General features: G+C 38.2%; 1 protein-coding gene across 2 annotated transcripts in view; it reads left to right on the forward strand.

The window, feature by feature from the left end:
• The window catches only part of med27 (mediator complex subunit 27), a 241,464-nt gene that overhangs the window by 76,073 nt on the left and 138,610 nt on the right, over positions 1–26,781 (forward strand). For both annotated transcript variants that reach the window (XM_043720349.1, XM_043720350.1), the window contains exon 3: positions 23,632–23,762. In XM_043720349.1, coding sequence (XP_043576284.1) covers positions 23,632–23,762 — 131 coding nt within the window. The remainder of the gene's footprint in view (positions 1–23,631; positions 23,763–26,781) is intronic.

A 26,781-nucleotide genomic window follows, 5' to 3' on the forward strand; every position in this document is an offset into this window, starting at 1 on the left:
AGCCATGTTGACTATCCCTAGTCAGTGCTTGCCGTTCCACATACATGTGCCTCCTGTCCCTCAGGATTTCCTCCAACAACTTGCCCACCACCAACGTCAGGCTTACTGGTCTATCGTTCCCTGGCTTGTCCTTACCACCTTTCTTAAACAGTGGCACCATGTTAGCCAACGTCCAGTCTTTCAGCATCTCACCAGTGACTATCAATGATACAAATATCTCAGCAAGAGGCTCAGCAATCACTTCCCATGTTTCCCACAGAGTTTGATGGTACACCTGATCAGGTCTTGGGGGTTTATCTACTTTTATGCGTTTCAAGACATCCAGCACTTCTCCCTCTGTAATATGAACATTTTTCAAGATGTCACCATCTATTAAGGGGAGACGACAGAGATGGAAGTGAAAAAGGTGAACATGTTCTTATGCAAGTATTCTAAGTTTGTGACGAGACATGGACATCTTCCCCACATGAGCAACTATGTGGCCCCTTCATTAACAACTTAAAAATCATTCACTAGATGTATGAAGAGCTGACTAGTCTAGTCTAGCATTGACTGTCTATCTCTCAAAGGCCTTGAGAAATGTGGCAACAAGGCATCTTCTTGAAATGCTGTGATCCATATGTACGTGCACCCAAGGTACTGTTAAGGAAGGAGCTCTCAGATTTTGACATTGAAATGACGGATTGGTGACATGGTTCAGAGACAGATGTGTGGCTTGGAGGGGAACTTGCAGGTGGTGCTGTTCCCATGATCTCAGCCCTCCTCTGTCTCAGTGATAGAGGCCATAAGTTGGGAAGGGGTGACTGAAGAAGCCTTGTTGAGTTGATGCAGTACATCTCATAGATATTAAATAATGTGGTGGTGTTGGGAGTAAATGTTACAGGTCATGGATAGGGTGTGAATAGAATTATAGAATCCCTAACTGTGGAAGTAGATCACTCAGTCCAGACCTACCCCCTACCCTGTCCCTGTAACCCTGCATTTCCCATGATTAATCCACTTACCCTGTACATCCCTAGCCGCTACGGACAATTTAGCATGAGCAATCTTCATAATCTTTGTCCCCGTGTCTGCATGGGTTTCCTCCCACAGTCCAGATGGAAACCCCACATGCCCAAGGGTGGAATTGAACCTGTGTTCCTGGTGCTGTGAGGCAGCAGCATTAACCACTGAGTCACTTTGCTGCCTGACAAAGAAAGAGCTATATTTTAAGAATAAAATGGGTTGCTTTTTTTCAGCTTTTAGTGTCATTGGAACTGCACTCATCCAGGAGGCTGATAGCATTCCATCATACTCCTGCCTTCTGTGCTGTAAAGTGTCCATAAGCTTTGGACAGATGTGTGTTGAGCTATTTGTTGCAGAATTATTGGTTCTGATCTACTTTTGTAGCCCCAGTATTTGTATGGCTAGTCAGTTCAATTATGTTTACGTCCAAATTTAAAACACACTTCAAAGTTTGGACATTATTCTAAATTAAAACCATTAAAAGGAGTGGGTGTAAGTAAAGATCTTTAAGTATATTCAATACCTGCATGTTACAAATGATGGATGCAATCAATTAGAAAATATGTTGGGTTTTTTTTGAGCTTTGATTATAAACAAAAACAACCAAGTCTAGTCGAGGCCTTTAAAAGAGGAGTTGGTTAATTTCTGAAGAGAAACCATTTGTCAAGTTGCCCTTGCAGAGATCTGGCATGGGCATACTGGACCAAATAGCCTCCTTTTTTGGGGGCTGTGACCATTTTATGATTCAGTAATCTTTTTGGAATGCTTCAAAATATAAAAATCTTTCCAAAGTCATTCCAGCCAAAGTACAATGCAAGGCATTGAATGTCTCCTCAGCTGCATCAATGTTTGGCTCTTAATTAATTAACTGACTGTGTTCAACAGTAACTTGCTAATATTTTAAGTTTGTTTCCAAAAGGACAGGAAAAATGAATTTATTTGTTGACATTGTTATTGGTGTTTCATACAAAGACCATCAAAGTTCCAAGTCTTTGAGTTCTGGCTTACTTGTGGGTTTTCTATTCCATTCCACAGAGACTAGGAAGGAGGCATGGCCTGAAAGCAACATGCCATGTTCAGTTTTGTTATCCATCAGAATATTTCTGAAAGTTGTAAATACAAATGCTATAAATTAGTGTGTAGCCCGCTAGCTCACTTAACTCCTTCTATAAACAGTGGGTTCAAGAACTTGAAGATTGAACCTCAAATTCATTTAAGTCACAGACCTTGGATTGAAAGTGTATTTACACATAGCCATTTTTATAACTGTCTATAACATTTTGAAATAATGTTTTTAATTATGTTAACAGCCTTATTTACCACCATCTGCAAATGCCTCACCAAGCCACTCACCAATTTGATTTGGAAATATATTGCCTTTCCTTCATTTTCACTGGGTCAGAATCCTGGAACTTTGTCCCTAACAAAACTGTAAGTGCACCTACACCAAATGGACTGCAGTGGTTCAAGGAGGTAGATCACCACAATCTTCTCTGGGGCATTTAGGGATGGGTAATAATTGCTGGCCCATTAACCAAGCCCATACATAAAAGTAAGATAGAATTTTTCCAAAACCCACATTTGGAGTAAGTGTGATTTAAGTGCCCCACCCTGTAATCAGCATATATACTCCTTTTTCCTAGCTACTATTAGTTCTGAAAAAAGGTCACTGGATCGGAAACTTTAACTCTTGCTGTCTCTCGAAGGATGCCGTCAGACCGACCTGAGTTTCTCCAGAAATGTCTGTTTTGTGTTTGATTTCCAGTAACTACAGTTCTTTTATTGACAGATTGGCACTGAATGGATAAATTCATTTTAAGGTGCAAATTGTGGTTGGTGAACAAACTTAACTATATTTTAAGGCAGTATAATGTATATTATAGTTTCTTACAGAAGAGTGATAGAAAAATTGCACGTTCTCTCAACTGGGATTAGCTGTAAGTTGGTGGTGAGTGGCCAAAGTGGAAAATGGTTTCATTTTCTCGCATAACTCTCATTGCGTGATAGTTTGCTTAAAATTGTGAAATTGAATAACTACTTTGGTTTTGAAGAGTAATTGGATTTTGACATGTTAATTTCGTCCCACCTGCTTGAGGTTTACAGTGCATTAACTGCAATCATCTACACAATTTGATTGGAGCAGGACCTGGGAGTAATGGAGGTGATTGGGAATTGATTTTGATCTACTTGATTTTGTTGCTGTCATCAGAATTTTACTGGACTAGGCGTTTATTTTGAGTTAAATATATTTTAAAATGTCACAACTAAGTACTAATTTGTCAAACTAGTTAAATCTTACTGAGCAATTTCAAAATTACCCACTAAGACATATTATCAATACAATGTATATTGTGGTAAAATTACCACTCATCCATCACTTCTATCATTGTGGGTCAGGCAGACTTAATATTTTAATGTCGTGCCACCTCCCTAACCTTTTTCATTGGTGTAAACTTCAAATATCTTATTTGGAGTTGCTGCAACAGGTTTTTTTTGGGGAAAGGGTTCCAAATTTCTTTCTGTTAAGAAATACTTCATTATATTATCCCTGAATGATTTAATCTAATGCCATATTCCTGTCTACCCTGATGAGCTTTAACTCCCTCATTAGTCAAGGATCTAGCCTTTTAAAAAAAATCAATAATTCTGTTTCTGTTGGTCTCTGAAGAAAAGTTCCAAAGCTCATGACCCTCTCACAGTGAAAGATTGTCCTAATATCTGTTCTAAATGGGGTCCCCTTATTTTTAAGATGTGTTCTCTAATTCTAGTCTGTTCCACAAAGAAAAGTCCATTCAGTTCATTTTTGTCCAAGTGCTCAATTGTTTATCTCTATTAATAGACTATAGTTTCTTCCCTATCTTCGAGGTTAAGCTCTAAAATGTCCTAGTTTCTGCCTGCCATTGACATCAAGACCGTATTTGGCTGGGTGTGACATCAATGAGTCTTAGCAAAACTAGGGTAAGAAAAGACGGAAAACTCTCTGCTATTTGGAATCATTGCTCAAAAAGGAAGATTGCTGTAGTTGTAGGAGGTCTGTTGTCTCAGCTCGCAACATTCTTCTGGGTAGTATCCTAGGCCCAACCATTTCAGCTGCTGGATTTTCTCTCCATCATAAGGTCAAAAGTGGAAATGTTTGCTGCTGATTGCACAGTGTTCAGCGCTTTCACATTTCTTCAAACATGAAGTAGACTGTGTTCAAATGCACAATCTGGAAATGTAGAGTTCGAGGCTGACAAGTGCAAAGTGCCATGTTATGCCGCTCAAGTGCCAGGCAATTATGTTCTCCAGCAAATAAGAATCTAACTATTGCTCCATGCCATTCAATGACGTTACCATAATTGAATCACTGATTATCAATATCCTGGGATTGCCATCGATCAGAAACTGAACTGCATTAGCCATGTAAATTAGCTGGTAACAAAAGCAGGTTACAGGCTAGGAATCCTGCAACTTGTAATGTATCTCTAGACTCCCCAAAGCCTATTCACCATCTATAAGGCCAAAAGTCAGGAGTCTATTGGAATACTCTAAAATTGCTTGGATAAGTGCGCATCCAACAACATTTGAGGAGTTTAACATCATCCAAGACAAAACAGCCTGCTTGATTGACACCGTCTCTGCATACTTGAGTTACCTTCATTGATGTTCAATAATGGCAATGTACTGTCTTCTAGAATGAGAATTAGGATTAAGGTAGGTTTTATTGTCACTTTTACTCAAATATAGGGATACAGGAGTACAGTGAAAAGTGTACAAAGTTGCCATTCTCTGGTGCCATTCTTGGGTACAAAAAGAACAAAACTAACAGAAACAACCATCTTGGATACAAAACCGAAAAAACCATCTTGGGTACGTAAAACAGGATTTTTTAAAAAAGCAGAAATATAAGAAACAGAGCCAAAAAGAGAGGGAAGCTTCCATATCTTGGGCTTATCTCTGTAAAGAAATTGGGCCTCCATCCCTAAAGCCATGAGTCAGTGCTAATTCTTGAGGTGCAGGTGCAGTGCAAAGATTCACCAAGTCTCCTTAGACAGCGCCTTCCAAACCCATGACACAGCCTCCTAGAAAGATGGGAGCATCAGCACTAAAATTTCTCCTCCAAGCCACTCACCATCCTGATGTGGAAATATATCACTGCTCCTTAAATATCACTAGGTCAAAATCTTGGAACTCCCACCCTAACAGCTTTTGAGGATATCTGCATCAAATGGACTGCAGTGGTTGAAGAAAGCAATGCACCACCATCTTAAAAAGCCAGTGATGCCCAGATCCCAATGAATGTATTTAAAAAAAAAAAAAAATTGTTGGCACATGGATTAATATAAAAAAAGAGTTTTTGTTATTTATCTTCTGTTTTCTCTAGCTTTCAGTTCCATAATAGGCAGTGAGAGATTATTATAACGTCTACGTTAACTGATTATCATTAGAGAAAAATGTACTAAATACATCAGCAAGTGTTGACTTCTCTTTCTATGGGATCACGTACCTTCTTATTCTGGCATTTTCCCAATGCTCTCTGCGAAGATTGTAAAATCAACATGTGTCTGCTGCACTCTGGCATATTGGTTGAGCAAAAAAAAAGTAACTTTAAGGGCATTATTGCACTTGACTTTTCAAATATCATTTATTCAGCTGAGTCTTAAATAGTTACGACTTATAAAGTTGTAGAGTCATACAGCATAGAAACATTCCCTTGGGCCCACCATTTCAATACCGAAGAAAAAAACACCCAACTAACTAATCCCATTATCTGGACTTGGTCCATAGCTTACTATGGCCTGGCATTTTAAGTCTCATCTCGATGATTTTTAAAAGTTGCAAGAGCCTCTGCCTTCACCAACCTCTCGGGCAGCATATTCCTTGTTTCTACCAACTTCTTGATGGAAAGATTCCTTTCTCCCATCTTCTCGAATAACTTACTTCCCACCTTAAACCTGTGACCTTAGACATGTTTGCCATGGGGAAAACATCCCGACAATCCATACTGACTATACCCCTCATAATTTTGTAAACCTCAGTCAGATCCTCCCTCAGTGTCATCTTCTCCAAGGAAAATAAACCCTGCCGATCCAGTCTGTCCTCATAACTGAGAGTTTCATCCCAGGCAACATCCTGGTGAATCTTCTCTGCATCATTTCCAGTGTAATCATGCCCTCTTACAATGCAAATGCTATCGAATTGCCTTTAGTTAGTCCTTGAGAGGACTGTTGGCTCTTGGAACAATGCAAAATTTCTGAATTGTGTATTCAAAATTATCATATCAATCATAACGCTTGCAAAATTGGAGGGAAAGAGAAGAATTTCTTAGATTTAATACAAGTGCTTGCATCTTTTGAAGAAATAGAATTTTAAAACTGAAATTTATTGAAAACTAAAAAATATTTTGCATCCTTGTTTAGTTGCAAATTCCTGAATGATTGACAAGTCTGCAATATTGCAACCTGCTGATTTTGCATCAGATTTAGAAGGATGCTTGTGCTAAGAGTTGCCTTTTTTAAAAAACTGCCTTCAGTGGGGTAGTGTGGTCTTTGGAAATTGGGCATGTTAACTAAGTTTTGCTGCTCATGTGAGAGATGTGTGTTGCTTTTATAGTTTGAGCAATGCATTTTCCATCATGACTTGTGCAACTACTTGAAATTTGGAGAAAAATCAACTTATAGGGAAGACCATTTTTTAAAACAAAAGTTGTAACTTCTAAAAATCATCTGGATGAGACTTAAAACAAGCTATTGAGCGGTAGCCCTGCTTTCACATTGCACGACCAGCTACTTCCTACTAAGAGTAAAGGTACACAATCCTTTATCTGAAATCCTTTGGGGCCAGTTGTTTTTAGGATTTCGGAATTTTTCAGATTTTCACAGTGAAATAAAAAAAATTACCAAACCGCAAACCCACGTGCAACTAATATGAACGCTGAGACACAATTAACGCCTGCCAGTGCTGGGCCATGCTGCCACATCACATCTGAGTGACGTGGGTCGAGTGGGCGTGATGTTGGGTCACCTGTTTGCACGCCAAACAATCTTGTTAGACAGAACAAAATGTCACAAAAAGAACTTTGGATTTCGGAGCTTTTTGGATTTTGGATAAAAAATTATGAACCTGTACCTTATTGCTACTCTGCACTCAGAACATATGTCCATGTTAACTGTCCCCAAAAGAATCTGCTCCGAAACTACATTCGAGTTTTTATTTCTTCCTGCTGAACATCCAGAAAACGTTGCCAATTCCCTTCTTTTTAAGACTTAATGAAGAATTAGATTGAGTATAGATTGTAAAGTGTAATTTGTGTGAATTATTTGTAAATTGGTTCAGCAGACTTGTAATCCAGTATTTCATTTTTTTTAGTGAAACCTAGCCAAATTTGTCCAAAATAACTTGCATTGCAATAGATAAAAGCTTCCCTTTAAAACCAAACAACTTGAATTTCAATCTACAACCAAACTTTAATGTTGCAAATCTGTTTACAGCTTAAAGCACAGCATATGCAAGACAGCAATGCGGTGGGAGTAAAAATGTCTTTTGTAGAATGGAGATTTCTCAACTTCAGGGAACCCAAACCAGAGAAGGCAAATACAACAAAATTTAGAGATCATGCGCTTAATTATATTCCATTGTAAAATGTATTATGACCAACACAGCTTGATCAACTATCCAGGAATGCCCCTGTCCAGAGTTAGCATCCCTATTTTGCCAGAATGGTAAGTACTGAGCTACTAACAGCCCCAGCTCTTCAGTCACTTGCAATTACAATGCACAGAGAAAACCAGTTCCAAACAGTTGTTTGTGAGAGGCTAATCCCCATCCCCCAAATTGACTGGGAATTGCCAGGCATTCCCACTTTCTAGCAGCCACCTCTCTGTAAAAGATCCCAGGATTCCTCCAAGGGAAAGAATCTTGAATTGACAATTAACTGTGAAATTCATTGATTAGAAAATAAACTGAAATGGTATCCAACTTCTAGGGTTCCCGATTAAGCACAATCTGAGGTAATTATGAAACTATGATGGATTGAAATATAGTGTATTCTTGAATATTAGGCTTATTTGATTTGTTATGCAGACTGTGGCCATTTTGCAAATAAGTACAACTGCAAATGGATAACACTTGATGTCGCAAGTCTCCTGGGTTTCCCTAATTAACAGATTTTGCTACCAGAATTTGAAGACCTCGGGCTGTTTGTGTGAAATTAGAGTTAAATTGTTTTTGTAAGAAATAACTAACTCTCTTGCACGCTTGGAATAACTTTTTTTTTGCTGGAAAATTGCCTCATTAGAAAAATCCAGAGCTCTGATCAGTTCAAGAATGTTGTAGTGCTGCTGACTTTGCATCAGCTAACTTCGAAGTAAAAGCTGTCTGGATTGTTTCATGTTGCTTTGTCAGTGCACCCTGCATATTTGATCCACTATCTCATTAAAATACATCTGCTTCCTAATGATTAAAATGGCAGTTTTGATAAATATTCAAATAAGAAAACTGCCAATAATGCTTTCTAATGGAAATATTAGTCAATTGAACCTATTTGCACCCTCGTGTTTCAGGGGATGGGTCCATAACTCTTTTTTGTTATTAATTTTTGTCAATTTTGTCTCTGTCTTTTCTAGTTAAATAAACAGTTATGCACTATCATGGTTATGAAAGTAACTGGTTTATTATTCTTGCAGCAGATTTGAGGACAGTACACAAATATTGGGCGTGAAATCACGATGGCTGCAATGTGAATTAAGCTTATCATCCTATCCTTTTTGTCATGAACTTTCATTGTGGTACCCCAACCCACCCCTACCTTGAGGAATTTTCTTTGCTAAATCCTGCTGCTTGCTTACCTTTATTTCCTTTCTTCACTAATATTGGGGCAGGAAGAAACTGTTCCACTGGGATCAGCTCCATCAGAACAGGAATTAAAGTAGTGTCCTAACACAGGATGTATAAGGCAGTTGATAGAATTGTAAACTAGTAAAATGGCAGGAGGCATCTGGTGGAAACAAAATAAATCTGAAGATAAAAGAAACAGATGAGAGCAATTGTTAAACCAGAAGGAAGGACAAGGGTAATACAAATAGTTAGGGCCAAATACAATTTGAAATAAAGGAATGAAAGATTTGGTGAAGTCACATAAAATGAGCAACTATTAAATAGGCAGTAAACTGTCTGCATAACAATGTAAACAGAATTCAAAATAAAGTGGAAGCTATTAGATTTAATTGAAATGTATAAAAAATAGGGTTTGCAGTCAAATGGAGTCCTAGAGATATACAGAAAGGAAACAGACCCTTCAGTCTAATTTGTTCATGCCGACCAGGTAGCCTATATAAATCCAGTCCCATTTGTCAGCATTTGGCCCATCTCTCTCAACCCCTCATATTTATAATATCCATCTAGATATCTTTTAAAAGTTGAAATTGTGCTAGCCTCCACCACTTCCTCTGGCAGCTCATTCTATATGTGCACCACCCTGTGCATGAAAAAGTTATCTCTAAGATCCCTTTTAAATATTTCCGCTTTCACCTTATACCTTCTAGTGTTGGACTCCCCTACCCCAAAGAAAAGACCTTGTTTATCTACTCTGTCCATCCCCTCATTGTTTTAGAAACCTCTATAAGCTCACCCCTCAGCTCCAATGCTCCAGTGAAAACAGCCCCGCTCTATTCAGCCTCTCCATTTTGCTTAACCCCTCCAACTCTGGTAACATCCTTTTAAATCTTTTCTGAACTATTTCCAGTTTCACAACATCCCTCCTATAGCAGGGAGACCATAATTGCACGCAGTATTCCAATAGTGGCCTAACCAATATCCTGTACAGCTCAAATATGACTTCCCAACTCCTAGTCTCAATGCACTGACCAATAAAGGCAAGCATACAAAATACCACCTTCACTATCCTATCTACCTGTGACTCCACTTTCAAGGAATGATGAACATGAATTCCAAGTTTTGTTCAGCAGCACTCCCTAGGACCTTACCATTAAGTGTATAAGTCCTGCTCTGGTTTGCCTTTTCAAAATGCAGCACCTCACATTTATGTAAATGAAACTCCATCTGCCACTTCTCGGCATTTTGGCCCATCTGGCCAAGATTCCTTTGAACTCTGACGTAATCCTTCTTCTCTGTCCACTACGCCTCCAATTTTGGTGTCATCTACAAACTTACTAACCATGCCTCCTACTTTCATATCCAAATCATTTACTTAAATAATGAAAAGCAATGGACACAGCACCAATCCTTGTGACACACCTTTGGTCACAGACCTCCAGTGTCTGAAATCAATCCTGCACAACCACCTTCTGTCTTCTACCTTCGAACCAAATAGCTAGTTCTCCATGTATTCCATGAGATCTAACCTTGCTAACCAGTGTCCCACGGGGAACCTTGTCAAACACCTTACTGCAGTCCATATAGATCTCATCCACCGCTCTGTCCTCATCAATCCTCTTTGTTACTTCTTCAAAAACTTATTCAAGTTAGTGAGCTAATTTCCCACACACAAAACAATGTTGACTATGTCCAGTCATTCCTTGCTTTTCCAAATGCATGTAAATCCTGTCCATCAGGATTCCCTCCAACAACTCACCCACCACTGATGTCAGGGTCACCGGTCTCTAGTTTCCTGGCTTTTCCTTAGCACTTTTCTTAAACAGCGGCACCATATTAGCCAACCTCCAGCCCTCTGACACCTCACCTGTGGCTATCGATGATAAATATCTTTCCAAACTTCCCACAGAGTTCTAGGGTGCACCTGCTCAGGTCCTGGGATTTATTCACCTTTTGTGTTTTAAGACATTCATCATCTTCCCCTGTGTAATAAAGACATTTTTCAAGATGTCGCAAATTATTTCCCCATGTTCTTTATCTTCCATATCCTCCTTCATATTGAACACTGATGCAAAATACTCATGTATCTCACACATCTCCTGTGGTTCTACATGTAGGTGGTCTTGCTGATCTTTAAGAGGCCCTATTCTCTCCCTCATTACCCTTTTGTCTAATGTATTTATCAAATCCTTTGGATTCTCCTTAACCCTATTTGCCAAAGTTGTCTTGTGTCCCCTTTTTGCCCTCCTGGCTTCCCTCTTCAGTATATAACTACTGCCTTTATACTCTTCTATGGATTCACTCGATCTCTCCTGTCTATACCTGGCGTATGCTTCCTTCTTTTTCTTGACCAAAACCTCTGTTTCTCTCGTCATCCAGCATTTCCTACACCTACTAGCCTTACCCTTCATCCTAACAGGAACAGACTGTCTCTGGGCTCTGATTATCTCCGTTTTGAAGGCTTCCCATTTTCCTGCCATCCCTTTACCTGTGAACATCTACCTCAATCAACTTTTGAAAGTCCTTGCCTAATATTGTTAAAATTGGCCTTTCTCCAATTTAGAACTTCAATGTTTTGATCTTGTTTATCCCTTCTTGAGTTTTAGAGCACATTTGGAAACGATAGGAAAGGTCAAAGGCATAGTGGGTAGCTCTATTAAGTCAAGATAACAGTACCTGTAGGAAAGAAATATAACTAACAAATAGTTAGAAACTGAATCCGTATAGATTGGAATAGGAGATTTTTCATGCTAGTGCATTTAAGTAATGTAAAGGATATGGAGGAAGGAATATGTCCCTAGATTATGAAAAGAATTAAAGACATGAAATAGCTCATACAATCTGATGTAGAGTCACCAGACTTGAAATGTTAATTCTGCTTTCTTCACACAATTACTGCTGAGTTTCTCTGGCATTTTCTGTTTTTGCTTCAGACCACTGGTTCTTTGTTTTATGAAATCATCCATGATTATTATTTTAACCACTCTGAAATTATCTGACAGTTAGCAAAATGACTACAGGAATGTGACTTTAATCATACATGGAAGATTCCTCCTCTTCATACAGAATTATCAATGAATATAAAAAATTAATTCTTTTATATATATTAATGTTACAAATATCACTAACATTAATACATATTAATGACACAACAAGAAAAATCTGAATGGGATATTGGCCACTGATTGATGCTGTTAGAACCCTTACTGATTTTTATGATTTTAATTTTGTTCTTTTTATCAATTTTGGTTTGGAGTTATGAACTGAGAGCCGAAAATGATCTTTGAACTGTGGGAAGCAGCTTCAGTTTTAAAAAAAAAGGAGCAAACAGGCTGTTTGATAGGCCAGGCCTTGAGATTAATTGCAGGTTGGTTCTTGATCAAAGAACTTGAAAGACATTCACACTGAGGAAAACAGTGTGTTTAACTAGGTAGCAGATATTTGGCCATTAGTGAAGTCAGTACCTGGGAAGTGCTGCCAGCAAGTTTGGGAGGGATCATGATGGTCAAACAGGAGAGACCAGAGTTTGTACTAATTTGTGGACTCTTTCTGAGCAAAGGATTTTGGCTGTTGATGCGACAGCATGAAGATTTGAAAGCTCCCTGCCTAACCCCTCATTATCAATTATTGGAAGTTCAGAGAATAGCAAACAAGTATCACTGACTTCCTCAGTGTGAATAGCAAAGGTGACCCTGATTGATTGATTGATTGAATTTCTGAAGACAGTCATATATGCCTGTGAAACAATCCAGTGAAAAAGTTTTTTATGTGAATGAGGCTGACCAAAAAGATTTTGGGTTTAAATTGTAGCCATTAATTGGAATACTTTGCTTAACTTTGCTCTGCTAAAGTTACTGTATTGCTAAATCTTTTGTTTGGGCTACAAGTTTTGTGTTGGTTATTTAAGTGTCTGGTTAGAAACCATTGAGATCAACTTTGGGACTCATTGAAGGTTTTAATTCAACTCTGTTAAGAATAAAGAACTCCAGAGGCTGGCTTGAATCTGCTGTCTATTTCCGTGTTGTCACAGTGCATATGATAAACTCTCAAATAGTAAAATGATTGAATTACTTGTCTCTGTTTCATCAGGGAGACTAAAGTGGTGAGCTTGGCTTTATATTTTCTTTGCTGTCTTTTGAAAACAAGTAGAAGAAATAAAATAATTGAACTTGAGGATAAGAACACTGGTATAGCTTGTTTGCAAACAAGTAAAAGAAGTTGGAGAAAAGGTAGCAGTAGCTGTATTAGACATATAAAAATTCATTTGACAAAGGGAATAGTGCCAGAGGACTAGTGAATAGCTAATATCATTCCAGTATATAAAGATCATATGGATCAGGTCCAGTAAACAATAGACCAATTCACTTAACATCAGACAAACAAAATATACGGAATTCTTACTCAAAGATAAACTTCTAAAAACTTAAATTATAGTAGTCAGCATATATTTCTAGAAGAGAGGCCATGCTTATTCAAGCTTCTTGAAAGTAATTAACAGAATGGTTAACTCTAATACAGTAGGTGCATCATATTTCAATTTCCACAAAAACCTTAGTGGTGGGGAGGGAAGGAATAGGGTGCCTTGATCAGATTTAATAAAGGATGTCAAGAGGTTTAAGTGAACCAGGAAGACTAGTGTGAAACATTTGGGATGAATGGCCTGTTTTTGCAGTATAAATATTTTGTAATATTTCTTTGCCAGTACCTTTAGCCACTTGTCCATTATTTTTGCTATTGCTCTACACCTGCTATGAGACATCTTAATAGATGCAAAGTGTATACAAGTATATGCTGCTTATTGAGGATTGTTTTATCTATTCAAACTCAACATATAGAATCTGACAAAATTGAACACTATGTTGCCTTTAAACTGGAATTCCAAGTACAGATCCATTGTGCCTTAGACTCTACCAAGTCCGAATACATTCATCGGATGACCAAATTTAAGTCTATCTTGCATCAATAAGTGCCCTTATGTGAGCTGATTGTAGACGATATTATCTTGACTGAGAACTGCGCAAGTAAAAGCAATTCAAAAGTTCATATGAGGGCTTTTGCCTCTGCAGAATAGTTCCTGTGAAATTTGGCTATTGGAATAGATGTTTTTCGGTTTTAGTCTGGACATTGATGCATGCACATTTGGTTTTTGAAATTTGTAGAATTATTTCAATTGAGAGAAATTGAAATTTATGCTTTTGTCAATCACCAACTGCATTCTTCATGTTGCTCATCACTGGTGCTGTAATGCTAAAGTAAAAAGTCTGCATTTTGAAGTCTGCAGCAGTGAACAGCTGAGCTTGCATCATTGCAGAGGTTGCAATCAAGAAGGATCTGTCTTATGAGCCAAAATAAATGAGGCCAACTTCTCACTTTCTCACTTCTATAAAAACTCCAGTGTGTATTGCTCTGGTTGCAAATTTGACTGGTAATGATCGAAACTGAAGCTGCTGACATTTTGAAACATTGTCTTTCAAACCTGTTCATCTCAACATTAATTGATTTCCCATTATGGAAATCCAAGCAAAACGAAATATTTATTGCTCCTGAATGAGCAGTTAGTCCAACAGAAGCCTATGGTCAAAGCAAAGTTGATTATATTAAGAGAACCATCGATCTTTGTCAGTGTCAGTGGCCTGATCTGTAATATAGATCTGCTACCATTAGCAAAGTCCACTCAATCAAGTAAATTAGAAGCTGATTAAATAATGAAATGGACACCCTAAAACTGACAGTGAAGCTTTATAGATGATTTCATTGGTCTCTGTTATATGTGTATGATTAGGATTCATGTTTTCTATTGCTTTATATGGAATCTTATATGTCTCCCTGCTTAAAGAAAGAAACTAAATTTCTTTTTAGACATGCATTTGTTAAAAGTTGGCTCCATTTTGAGTTGGAAAAACAAATTAAGGTTGTCATTTTTAAAAAAAAAGCCTGTGGGGAATTAGCTAAAGGACAGGTTTGACCAGGTAAGGTACAACAACTTTATTGGGTTGCCAGGTTTCATAACCCATGTGGCATCTAAGATTTTGTATCTGATGACTTGTAATGTAAGTACTTTGGAATAACGAGATGAGCCGTAGTACACTTCTCTTTTTATTATAGATAAGTTGATGAGCAATTTGCAATTTTGTTTTAAGTTGCTGGTGTTGCTATGCTAATGTTGGTTCTGCTTTAAATTAACTGTCATAGCTGGAACTAAAACTTCCAACTAAAGGGATAAAAAGGGGCTAGTAATTAAATAGTGCCTTCCATAGCATTTTACGGTCAACAAAGTATATAGAAGTATAGTCACTTGTGTAGGAAAATGACAGTTTGTGCATAGCAAGCTTCCACAATAAATAATGTTAAAATAACTTAATTTGTGATGTTGATTTGAGGGATTAATGTTGCTTAGGACACCGTGGATGACCTCCCCTGCTTATTTTTCAAAATTAGTGTCGTGAGACCTTTTACTTCTAGAGGACAGACGAGAGCTCAGTTTCACATCTCATTGAGCTGGAGCTGGATGAACTTCAGGAGGCTGAGGGGATGATAGAGAGGAGTTACAGGGAGGCAGTCACGCCTAAGTTACAGGATAAAGATAGCTGGGTGACCGTCAGGAGAGGGATGGGGAATAGGCAGACAGTGCAGGAACCCCCTGTGGCCATCCCCTCAACAATAAGTATATTGTTTTGGATACTGGGGCGGGGGAACCCTACCAGGAGAAAGCCTCAGTGGTCACGTCTCTGGAGTCAGGGAAGTCTCGCATTGAGTCTACAGGATTCTTAAGGTGGAGGGAGAGCCAGAAGTCATGGTACACATCCGTTCCAATGACATCGGTAGGAAAAGACCTGAAAGGTGAATATAGGGAGTTAGGCTGGATGATAGTAAAATGAAGAGTATTTAGGTTAGTTTGATCTTAGAGTATGATAAAAGGTCAGCACAATGTCAGGGTCCATCGGGCTTGTACTGTTCTATGTTCCATGATCCCTGGAGTGAGGGGATTGGGAGGATGAATGAATTTTCTGGCATTCAGAAGAATGACTGACAGACAATCTCATTGAAAAATGCAAGATTCAGAACAGGCTTGTTAACTTGGACACTGATAAATTGTTTCTGCTAGTTGAGTATCTGAAACAGGGGTCAGAATTAGTGACTGATTGTTAGGAATGAGAAGAGGAGAAACTACTTCACTCCAATGATTGTGAATCTTTGAATTCCCCATTCCCGAGAGTTGTGAATGTTCTAATGTTGAACACAATTAAGGCTGCAAGGTCGGATTTTTTATGTCATGGAATGAAGTAAATATGGGATACGGTGGGAAAGTGAAGTTGAAGCCCAAAATCAGCCATGGTATTTAAGTTAACAAGCAGGATTAATAGGTTGTACTGTCTACTCCTGCTCCTCCCTTTTGCATCTTGTGTTTACCAAAACGAATTGCACCTCTAACTGTTCATTGTTCCTTCATAAATGGCTGAAGTGTTGGCCTTCAGTTTTGTTCTCAGCCTGACCCTTGGATAATAGAAGACATTATGTAAATATAAATCGGTATTGTTATAAGGTAATGGGATGTCTCAAGGAACATCACAGTCGATCACATAAGGAGATATTGGATCAGATGAATAAAAGCTAGGTCAATTAAGTACATTTTAAAGATTGTGTTAAAGGAAGAAGGTGAGACAGAGGGATGGAATGCCTAGGTATCTGAAGGTGCATCAGGAATGTTCAAAGTTAGATGAGTGCATATGATAACTTGGAAGGTTATTGGTCTAAAGAAGATTTGGAGATTAAAAGGGTGTCATAGATTCTTGGCAGTAGATGTAAACACTCTTGAAAGATATGACAAACTGCATGAATGACATGATTGAAAGGTTTTTTAATTGGCTTTTTTCTAAGGCTACAGCTTCACTGAGTATTTAAAAGAAACTGCAAATTTTGACAGATCTATTGCAAGTTATAAATAAACATTGGCCATCTGATCATGTAATTTCAATTGAACTCTGACATTTTCCTAAAGGATGTTGTTTTGCATTTATGAATGCTTCACTGAGTTTCAAACCTACAATTATTTCAGGAGATTTTGAGTTTGCAGTTGATTTAGTTTACAGGGGATATTAAAGGATTGATTGTTATCATGTGAGGCCTGATTTTTATCACTACTGTATGAGTGTGAGCTGTATTTCATTGTTGCTGTTTTGTTTTCATCTCCACATTGCTCCTGATGTCTGCCCATGGTGGAAACAGTGAGCGGCTATAGAGGTCGGATTTGGATTTAGATTTAGATTTCCTATAGTGTAGAAACAGGCCCTTCAGCCCAACCATCCACACCGACTCTCCGAAGAGTAACCCACCCAGACCCATTTCCCTCTGACTAATGCACCTAACACTATGAGCAATTTAGCATGGCCAATTCACCTGACCTGCACATCTTTGGACTGTGGGAGGAAACTGGAGCACCCAGAGGAAACTGACGCAGACAGGGAAGAATGTGCAAACTCCACACAGACATGGACCCTGGTGCTGTGAGGCAGCTGTGCTAACCACTGAGCATTGAATTAGCGTGGATAGTGTGGGGGTTCATGATGGATTGAGTAATGACATACGTTAGCATAGCAGCGCTGAAGAACAATGGAGTTTGCAATGGTGTTGACAGGCCATTTGAATGAAGGCTGGAAGCTCTTTATCCCTGGCTGGAGCAGCTGTTTCTTTAGTTTGACTATTGTATTTTTCAGCCACACTGAACTAAGGAGCCTCATTTGAGGCATGTTCCATTTTCATTTTGCTTCATTTCTTCTGAAATTGTCCTGATATTAACCCACTTAAGCATTTTGAGAAATCCTGTTAATGTGAAAAGGTGCTGTATAAAAATAATTCTTGGTGAAGGGGAGGAACGAGTGCATCTTATTCACTGTGTAAATAAAGGGCTAGCAAATTATTTCTGAAACTACACTTCTCTAAGTGTTTGGGACCATATTGCTAATCTGAGAAAACCAAACCATAATCCACACTGTTATGAAAGGCTCAAATAGAATGGTCTGTCTCTGATGTGATATTTGAATTAATAACTTGTTGATAGAATGAAATGACTGGATATTTTCATCTTGGGTTCATTCAACATGTGATGACTGCCTTGCTCTGAGACAATCAACTTTGGTAACCACAAAGTGGCACAAGAGAGCCCAAGCTACTGTGTTATACTTCACAGGGCTGGCAACATGCTAAATGCATAAGGTACGTTTTTTTTCACGCATTGCAGTTTTCTAAAGAAGTTAAAATTGTGTTCAACTGCGAACAGCACGAGCCGAATTAATTAATGAGGCTATTGGGTTATTTTGGCTCACTGTAATTTTCATTATGTGCATCACCAAAGCCGAAACATTAAACTGCCAATTGATAGCAACTCTGACTAAAAATTACTTTTACAGAAATCTGATTCTGCATCTGAACAGCCTGTTCAAAAAATGTACTACGTTTGGGCTCAGGCAGAATTATAGTCCAGAAATTCTGGATATTTTATGTATAAATCAGGAAGAGTTTAAATCAATTTATATTTACTCAAAGAGTCAGTGTAAGGTGATGTGAGAAAAGCTAGAGAGAGATACTAGTTCCTTGGGGCGAGTCTGAGAGGCGACTGATTTGAAAGTGAAGGAGAAAGCATAAAATGACTAATTGATCAATTTGGAAGACAAAGAAACTACTAATGTGCAGTTATAATAGATGTATTTTTACTAAATTTTAATCTTGATGTTTTAGTCTTGTTTCGAATTGTAATATTTTGATATGTATGTTCACATTTTTGGAGCATATTCCTATTAATACACTTTCTCACTCGCCCTTTGGATTGGCATAAATTGAATTGAACTCATTTTGTATAAAGTACTACTTTATGATGACCAACCTCAAGTGGATGAGGAAAGGCCTCAACTAAAATTGACTGCAGAATAGAATCCAAACAAACATTTGTCAGGACAAATGAATTTGTTTTTAAAGACAAAATATTGGCACGTAAGATAAATACATATCAGGGTCAAGTAAGTCTCCAGATGATACAAATAGGACTAAGTGAATTAACCAAACAAAATGTGGTAAAATAAATGCAATAAAGGAGGTAACAACTTTGTAGGGAGAAACATGATACAAACCTCTGTGATGACTGTGACCTGCCACAAAAGAACAGAGAAAGAAACTGTCTTTTGGTCACAAGGAAGGGAATTGGAAATGCTACATAATGTATATAATGAAAGAAACTCTTCTGCTATGGAGAAGAAATGAAATCCCTTGATGTAAATGCATTTGTACAATAGAAGAATAAAAGTTACTCTTGTAAAAAATGGTTATTTTTCTAAATAAGCAATACACGTGTTATTGGAATGCACAAGGTTCCCCCAAATAATAACCACTGGAATAGATTATATTTCTTGAAGATGGAATCTACTGTTTGAGGAATTGAAAAGTGAGAAATTGGGAACCACCTTCTAAAAGTTGACAAGAAATCCACCTGAATAAAGACCTTTTTGGTCTTGCATAAATTACTTTAAGAATAGTAGAATTGAACAGCATTAACAAACTGGGGGACCGTGTGTGGGGGGGGGGGGTGGAATAACAATGAACTTGAGTTTAGAAGAGCCAGAAACTGCCTGATCAAATGTCTTTTATTTATTTTGAGGAAGTGATGCTTAATGTTATAATGGGAAACCTGTGGTGTAGGCATTCATCTAAAATGTAAAAAATGCAAGACTCTTTTTCCAAAGTATGAGCAGGGAGTTTTTGTGGTAAAGTGCCAGTGTTCCAATTATTTCCCAAAAGTATGAACAGGATACGATTTCATCAGTTTCAAAGCTGGAAGTAGGATGGATCCGGGCATTTGTGTCTAAAACAGCCAAATAACTAACTGGGAAGAAATTTGAAAAATAAAGTAAGAATATGAGCATTACTGGTAAAGCTTACTTGCTTCAGAGAAAGTACCGGTGGGCTACTGCCTTTAGGTGTTTTGCAGGCGCGTACACCATTCTATTAATCGGGGAGCTCTAAGGTTTTGACTGAACACAGATGTAAGAATATGAATCCACGTCCAATTAAAAATGGTGGTTAGCTTGACAATACCAGAGGAGCCTGAATGAATTCATGCAGTTCATCCTGTAGAAAGCATACATTTCAGCTTAATATGCCAATGAGCAAGGGTGTGGTTAGTTCAGTTGGTAGTTGGGAGTCCAGGCAAGCGGATTTGTGTATTCTTGCTGGCATTGAATTTCTTTAGTGTTGTTGCAGCTGCTCCAAGAGGATAGCACTCCCAAGTTCCTAACTTCTGCCTTTTAGATAGGTTATCTGAAGTGCAGAAGTGGGCCAAACAGAACAACTAGTTGAGATTGGTGTTTTATGCGCTATACAATCCTCCTCCCACACCTCTACTTCCTACAGTTTTGAAGAATGAGAGGTGATCTCATTGAAATATATACAGTGTCTGAAGGAATCTGATGGGATAGGTATTAAGAGGTTGTTTTCTATGATTGATGTTACTGGAATATGAGGCAGAGTCTCACGACTAAGGGCTTATTATTTAAAAATGGGGATGAGGAGAAAATCTATGATGTTTACCTCAACCACTCGTTGCAGTTAAGTTCCATATTCAAAGAATTATTGAGACCTTTATTATTTTTATTTCTATCATTTTTTTGGTTTGGAGCTATGAACTGAGCTGAGAACTGAAGGTGACCTTTGAGCTGCAGGTTGTTCTTTTTTTAAAAGAAAGAGGAGAATAAGCAAAGCTGGTATTTGAGGCCAAGCATGGAAATTAATTGCAGGTGACTTCTTGTGCAAAGTATTCGATAGATGTTTTGGCTCCGTTGAAGCATTTTGCTGAAACAGTTGGCAGGTGCCAATCAGTCCAACAAAAACTGTTGAAAAATGACACAGAAACCAACGTTTGGACTGGTTTTGAACTATTTTTGTCAGAAGGATTGTGCCTGCCGAAGCTATAGGATGGAGGTTTGATTGCTCCTTGGTTATCCTTCCGTTATCAATTTATTGAAAGTTGGAGAATCGAATCTGAGCTACAAGTATTAAGTGAATCTTCCTCAGAGACACTGGAAGCGATTTACATTGATCTTCAAAAATCAAGCAAGATATAATTTCATGTGCTTGTGATTTCACAGATTGTAGAGACTGCTTAGGTGAACAGGCCAGTTACATTGTATTTATTTTCTCTTTGATTTATCCCTGAACTGTGTCTGCTTGTCTTTGTGTGACCGGGGTGGGGCGGGGGCGGCTAAGATCAAAGAAGCTTGGCTTTAAGTCATCAGCATTAATTAGACTACCTTGTTTAACTTTGCTGTGCTAAAACTACTGTACTAATAAAATATGAAGCTGGTGTCCATTAGTCTGGTATTGGTTATTTAAAAGGCCTAGCTAGGAGCCATTAGGGCAATTTTGTGGGTCATTGAGTATTTTAATTGTACTCTGTTGTGAATATAGTGATAGGGAGGTCAACTTTGATTTGGCTGGCTGTCTCGAGGTCATAACATAATTCTCAATTGGATTCATTAGTAAATACTTTTTATGACCTCCAGTTTTTGAGTCCTTTTCAAGTGGCAACACTTCTATGGCTAATCTATCAAGCCCCTTCTTCACTTTGAAGATCTCTATCAGGTCATCTCTCAATTGCTGGAGTAATGCCCCCAGTTTGCCTGGGTTAACCTGTTTGATATATTCTCTCTTAACTGGGATTATCGTTTGTATTTTTTTCCGTTTGATCTGAAATAGCAGATTTTTCATGTTATGGTTGTCACTCCTGAAACAATTTAAGGGTGAGATGTGACTAACTCAAGTTGCTACTGAATTATGTGGCTGTTTCTCTGGCATTTTTGCTTAGTGCTGATTACTAGATTGTAAACAGCAGGGGACTTGGTGATGGTAATGCCATTGAAGGTCAACGAGAATAGTTGGGTTCTTTTTTTATTCCCAGATGGTCAACCTTGACATTTGAGTGATGCGGTTGTTATGTATCATGTGTTGGCTTAAATCTGGATGTTGTCCAAATCTTCCTGAATGCAGGCATTGACTGCTTCATTGGGGAGAAAGTGAGGACTGCAGATGCTGGAGATCAGAGCTGAAAATGTGTTGCTGGAAAAGCGCAGCAGGTCAGGCAGCATCCAACGAGCAGGAGAATCCACGTTTCGGGCATGAAGAAGGGCTTATGCCCGAAACGTCGATTCTCCTCGTTGGATGCTCCTTGACTGCTTCATTATATATTACAAATGATCACTATAATCACCAGCAAATATCCCACTTCTGTTTGTTTTCTTAAAATATCATCAGTAAAGCTGTAGAAAATCTTTGGGCCTAAGATGTTGAGAGAGGAGCCCATTTTATATTTATATTTATCTAGGCTTTTGACATAATTAAACCTCTCCAGCTGTTCAACCACTGGAACATTATAAGAAGAATGACATTGGTCCAAATAAAGAAATGAGAATGCCAAAGTATTTCTCAAAATCAGTAGTGCTACAGTTTGAGTCCATTGTGCACTGACCCTAATACCTTGAGTATTACATCAGCAATTGAATTCTCCATGATGCAAAACAAATTGAACGTAAAGTTGACGTAGAATGTGGTGGTGAGGCATATCCCAAAACTATATCACAAAATGAATGTATGAAAAATATTAGGAAAACACAGCTGGTCTGCCAAGTCTATTGACACCAGGTGTGATGAAACATTATGTATGTGTCATCCCTTTTTCTTCTCCAAAGCAATCTCGCAACCTTCTGGGAGAAATTAAAGATTGTGAAAGAAACACATAAACATCTCTGGGAAAATAATTTCAATTAAACCATGAGTACAGGATTAAGGCAGGGGTGTAAAACGAAAATGGGAGAATTCAGGACAAATAGCAGGAAGCATTTTCTCTCCCAGTTTATCAGTGTCTGGAATGATCATGAGGTAGGGAAAATCAGAACTCTGCAATCATTTCAGAGCCAGGAAGATGCTCTGAAGAGAGGATACAGATTTATCTGGGGTGATGAGCCAGACAGACAAAATACACTTTATCTTTTTTTTTTGAGTTGTGATAACAAATTCCAACTCTCTCAAATCATTCAGTTACAGTTATTATTTCTGCTGGATCATGTGCATTGCTAAAATTATCACCACATCTCCAGCTTGATCTTAATGACATTTCTTTCCCAAATTCTTAACTTATACTTTAAAGAAAGAAATTGTTATTGAACCTAAATTTAGTAATTAAGTATATAAAATAATATATATAAGTATATATAGGTATTGGATGTAGGTTTGCTCGCTGAGCTGGAAGGTTTGTTTTCAGATGTTTCGTCACCATACTAGGTAACATCATCAGTGAGCCTCCGGATGAAGCACTGGTGGCATGTCCCGTTTTCTATTTGTATTTTAGGTTTGCTTGGGTTGGTGACGACATTTCCTGTGGTGATGTCATTTCCGGTGGTGACATAATTTCCTTTTCTCGGGGTGGTAAATGGGATCCAAGTCAAAGCATTTGTTGATAGATTTCCAGTTGGAAAGCCATGCTTCTAGGAATTCTCGTACGTGTCTGTGTTTGGCTTGTCCTAGGATGGATGTGTATATGTGGTAGATAAGATGGAGAGTCTTTTGGACTTTCATTTTTTTAAACAATTAGCTGTGGTTTTCCATATCCCTCAATGTCAACAATCTTCAGAAATACTTCTTTAAAATATTATTATTGTTCACATTTTACTATAAAAAATTTGCTATCTGCTAGGATCTAACAGTGTTGCCTGGATTTCATTACATATTGCTTTGGATCTGATTGATATCCATTTATTTCCTTTTTCTTTTCAGCTCCAGTATCATGCTGGTCTAGCTTCCAGTCTGTTAAACCAACAGTCTCTGAAACGTTCGGCGATGCAAATGGGTGTATCTGCAAAACGCCGGCCAAAGGTTCAGCCTACTACACTTGCTCTGCCACCTCAGTAAGTTTGCACTGCAAGCCATTCATTGCAGACAGGTTAATGGTTCCATGTTTCATGTAGAGTTCACTCATTTTGAAGATAGATAACTTTTTAAATTCAAATTATGTCGGCCAAGCTGGGTAAATTTTATTTCATTTGCACAGTCTTGCTCTCTCAGGCTCTGGATTTCTGTGGAGTTATTGGGGACAACCTCAATGTAGAACCAGAAGTAACTTTTAAGAATGGAGCTGTTTGGTAGGTCTCTAAGGACATATCTGTTTTTCATTTTTTCCTGCCAACCCACTGTATACTAAAGGAGAAGAAATACTTGCAAAAATGTTTTAACACGTGCAAGCATGTCTGGGCAAAGTGCAGTGGGCAACAAAGCTTCAAGTATGTAAACCCTGGAGTGATATTAATTTAATGGTCTGCATTTTGTTTTAAAGAAGGACATATTTAATTATCACTCTCTGGAAAACCTTGCCTTAAAACTAAATGTAAAAATGTTTGGGATAAGATGGTGCCTTGAAGTACTATCTCCCAAGGTTCAATGTTCATTCACCGTTGGCAACTTCAATTAAAAATGTGAATGTAATTTTGTGTGGATCCCAGCGGCTCAAATTGTTCTGCTTGCTTCTAATTAGTGAATAACATAAATAGTAATGTTGCAATAAAATTGTTTCTATAAGGTATCCTGAAGTCATGGAATCACAATTAAGAATGTTTCCAGTGCAACATTGAATGTTAAATGCCCATTGTGGCTTCTAAATGTATTTTTCATGTCATCTGTAAACACATGTTTGAGTCCTGCTTAAAGTAAAGCTGCCATAGTCTTACCAGCCCACGGGGCTGCTCTTTCATTAGAGAGAGAGATGACTGGTGGTTGTTTAACCTGTGGATCACCACACATCAAGCAAGGGGTGAAGTTGAGAAGAAGAGTCCTTCATGGTAAGCTCAGCCGGCGTGTGAACTAAACCTATGCTTTTTTGTGTCACTCTGCATTGCATTGCTAATCAGCCATCCAGCCAACTGAGCTAATAACCCTCAAAAGGGTAAAATCACCACAGTCCTGAAGGGCACCATGCCATATGTGTAGTGAGAGGTTGAGAAGGTGATAGTCTAGTGATGTTATCACATTCTGGGGACCTGTTTGAATCCTGCTACAGCAGCTTGTGGATTATCAATTCAATTAAACTCTGGAATTAAGAGTCTAATGATGACTGAATCCATTGTCAATTGTCGGGGAAAACCCATCTGGTTCACTGACGTCCTTTAAGGAAGGAAGTCAGCTGCCCTTGCCTGGTTTGTGTCCTTGCCTGGTCTGGACTGCATGTGACTCCAGATCCACAGCAATGTGGTTGATTCTTAACGACTCTCAGGGATGGGCAATAAATGTTGGCCTAACCAGCAATGCCCTCATCCCATGAATGGGGAACAAAAGGATTATAGTAGTCATGCATTATATAAACCAGTCTCTAGGTGCTATAATGCACCATTTAGATTCCTTCTTCGTGATTGCTTCATTTTAAATTTGTTTTTTTTTCTTATTCTGTACTGAGTTCGTTTTTAAAATAGGATTTGCTTGTTTGGAATGTATTTATAAATTTATCTATTTATCTCCTTTAGTGCTTTCAAAGTTGTTAGCTCGGACTGTGTTGTAGAATGCTTTTAACCATTCTGACAGGGAAACTTGTGTACACAGATGTAACCAGTACATCTCTAGCAATAGCTTTGAAAAGAGGTCTTTCAACTTTCTATCAGACATCCTTCCTTTTCCTTGGCTTAGTACCCATTGCACTTCAGTAGTGAAGTAGCCTGTCAGGGGATGGTTTGATCATTTAAAATACCTGTTACTATCAATATTTTTATCTTTGTTTTCAAATCCCTCTATGACCTTGCCCTTCCCTATCACTGTAATTACTTCTGTCCTCCAAGCTATCAAAGATATGTGTGCCTCAAATTCAGGCCTATTGTGCCATAACTGCACTATAATTGGTTGCCATGTTTGCAATTACCCAAAGTCCCAAGTTCTGGATTTCTATCTCTGTCTCTTTGCCATTCAACTTGTCTTTTTTGCTTTAAGACATTCCTAAAGCCTATCTCTTTGACCAAGCTTTTGGTGTTCTGACCTAATATCACTTCATGTGGTTCAGTGTTGTACTTTGTTACATAATGCTCTCATGAAGTGCCTTAGGACATTTCCTTGCATTACTGGAAATACAACTTGTTTTGACCACAGCAAGAGTTGGATTTTAATATTTGTACTCGGTAAGGGATGCTTGTCTACCAGGGTATCTAATGATATTGTGGTGCATTTACATTGCAGAGAGGCATCATTTAAAAGTGGCTACTTATCTCCTTTTTTTACAATGGAAAGCAGGTTTATAATGCAGATTGTATTAAGAGAACAGCTATGTAGTGGTAGCATTCCTACTTGTAAGCCAGGAGGCTTATGTCAACTCCTGCCTGCTTCAGACGTAAATAATAACATGGCTGAGCAGATTAATTAGAAAATATCTAGAATAACTGTGCCCTATGCAAGGTAGAGTTGGATCTTAAATAAATTGTTTGAAAGCGTATGGAGAGTGAACAGGTGGATTGACAACCACAGTTTTTTTCTACCCCAGTAATCTACTCCCCATCTTGTTAGTGAGGTTGCAGTATAAAGAGAAGTTTAATCAGCAGAAGCTGATACACCTGCATTCTCTGAACTATGCCAAGTGTAAATGAAGTGCAAAATATTTCCTGAAGTCATCGAACTTCAAGGTAACCCGTTTGACCAATAGCCATTTGTATCATGTAACAAATTCCTGTGGTCACCCAGTGTCGACACCAATCAATGTACTGTACAAATGTGGTTTGATTTGACCATATGGAGAATGGTGCCATTTATTTCTAATATATTAGTTCTGCCTACCCAGTGGGAATTGAGTCAGTGCAGTTGAACCATAACTGTTTGATTCTGATTTAATTTGCGCTACACAAAATCTTAAACCTATTTCTGAATTTGCTGAGTCAGTAAATTGCTTAACTGTCATTT

This window comes from Chiloscyllium plagiosum, chromosome 30 (genome assembly GCF_004010195.1).
Source record: "Chiloscyllium plagiosum isolate BGI_BamShark_2017 chromosome 30, ASM401019v2, whole genome shotgun sequence".
Lineage (NCBI taxonomy): Eukaryota > Metazoa > Chordata > Chondrichthyes > Orectolobiformes > Hemiscylliidae > Chiloscyllium > Chiloscyllium plagiosum.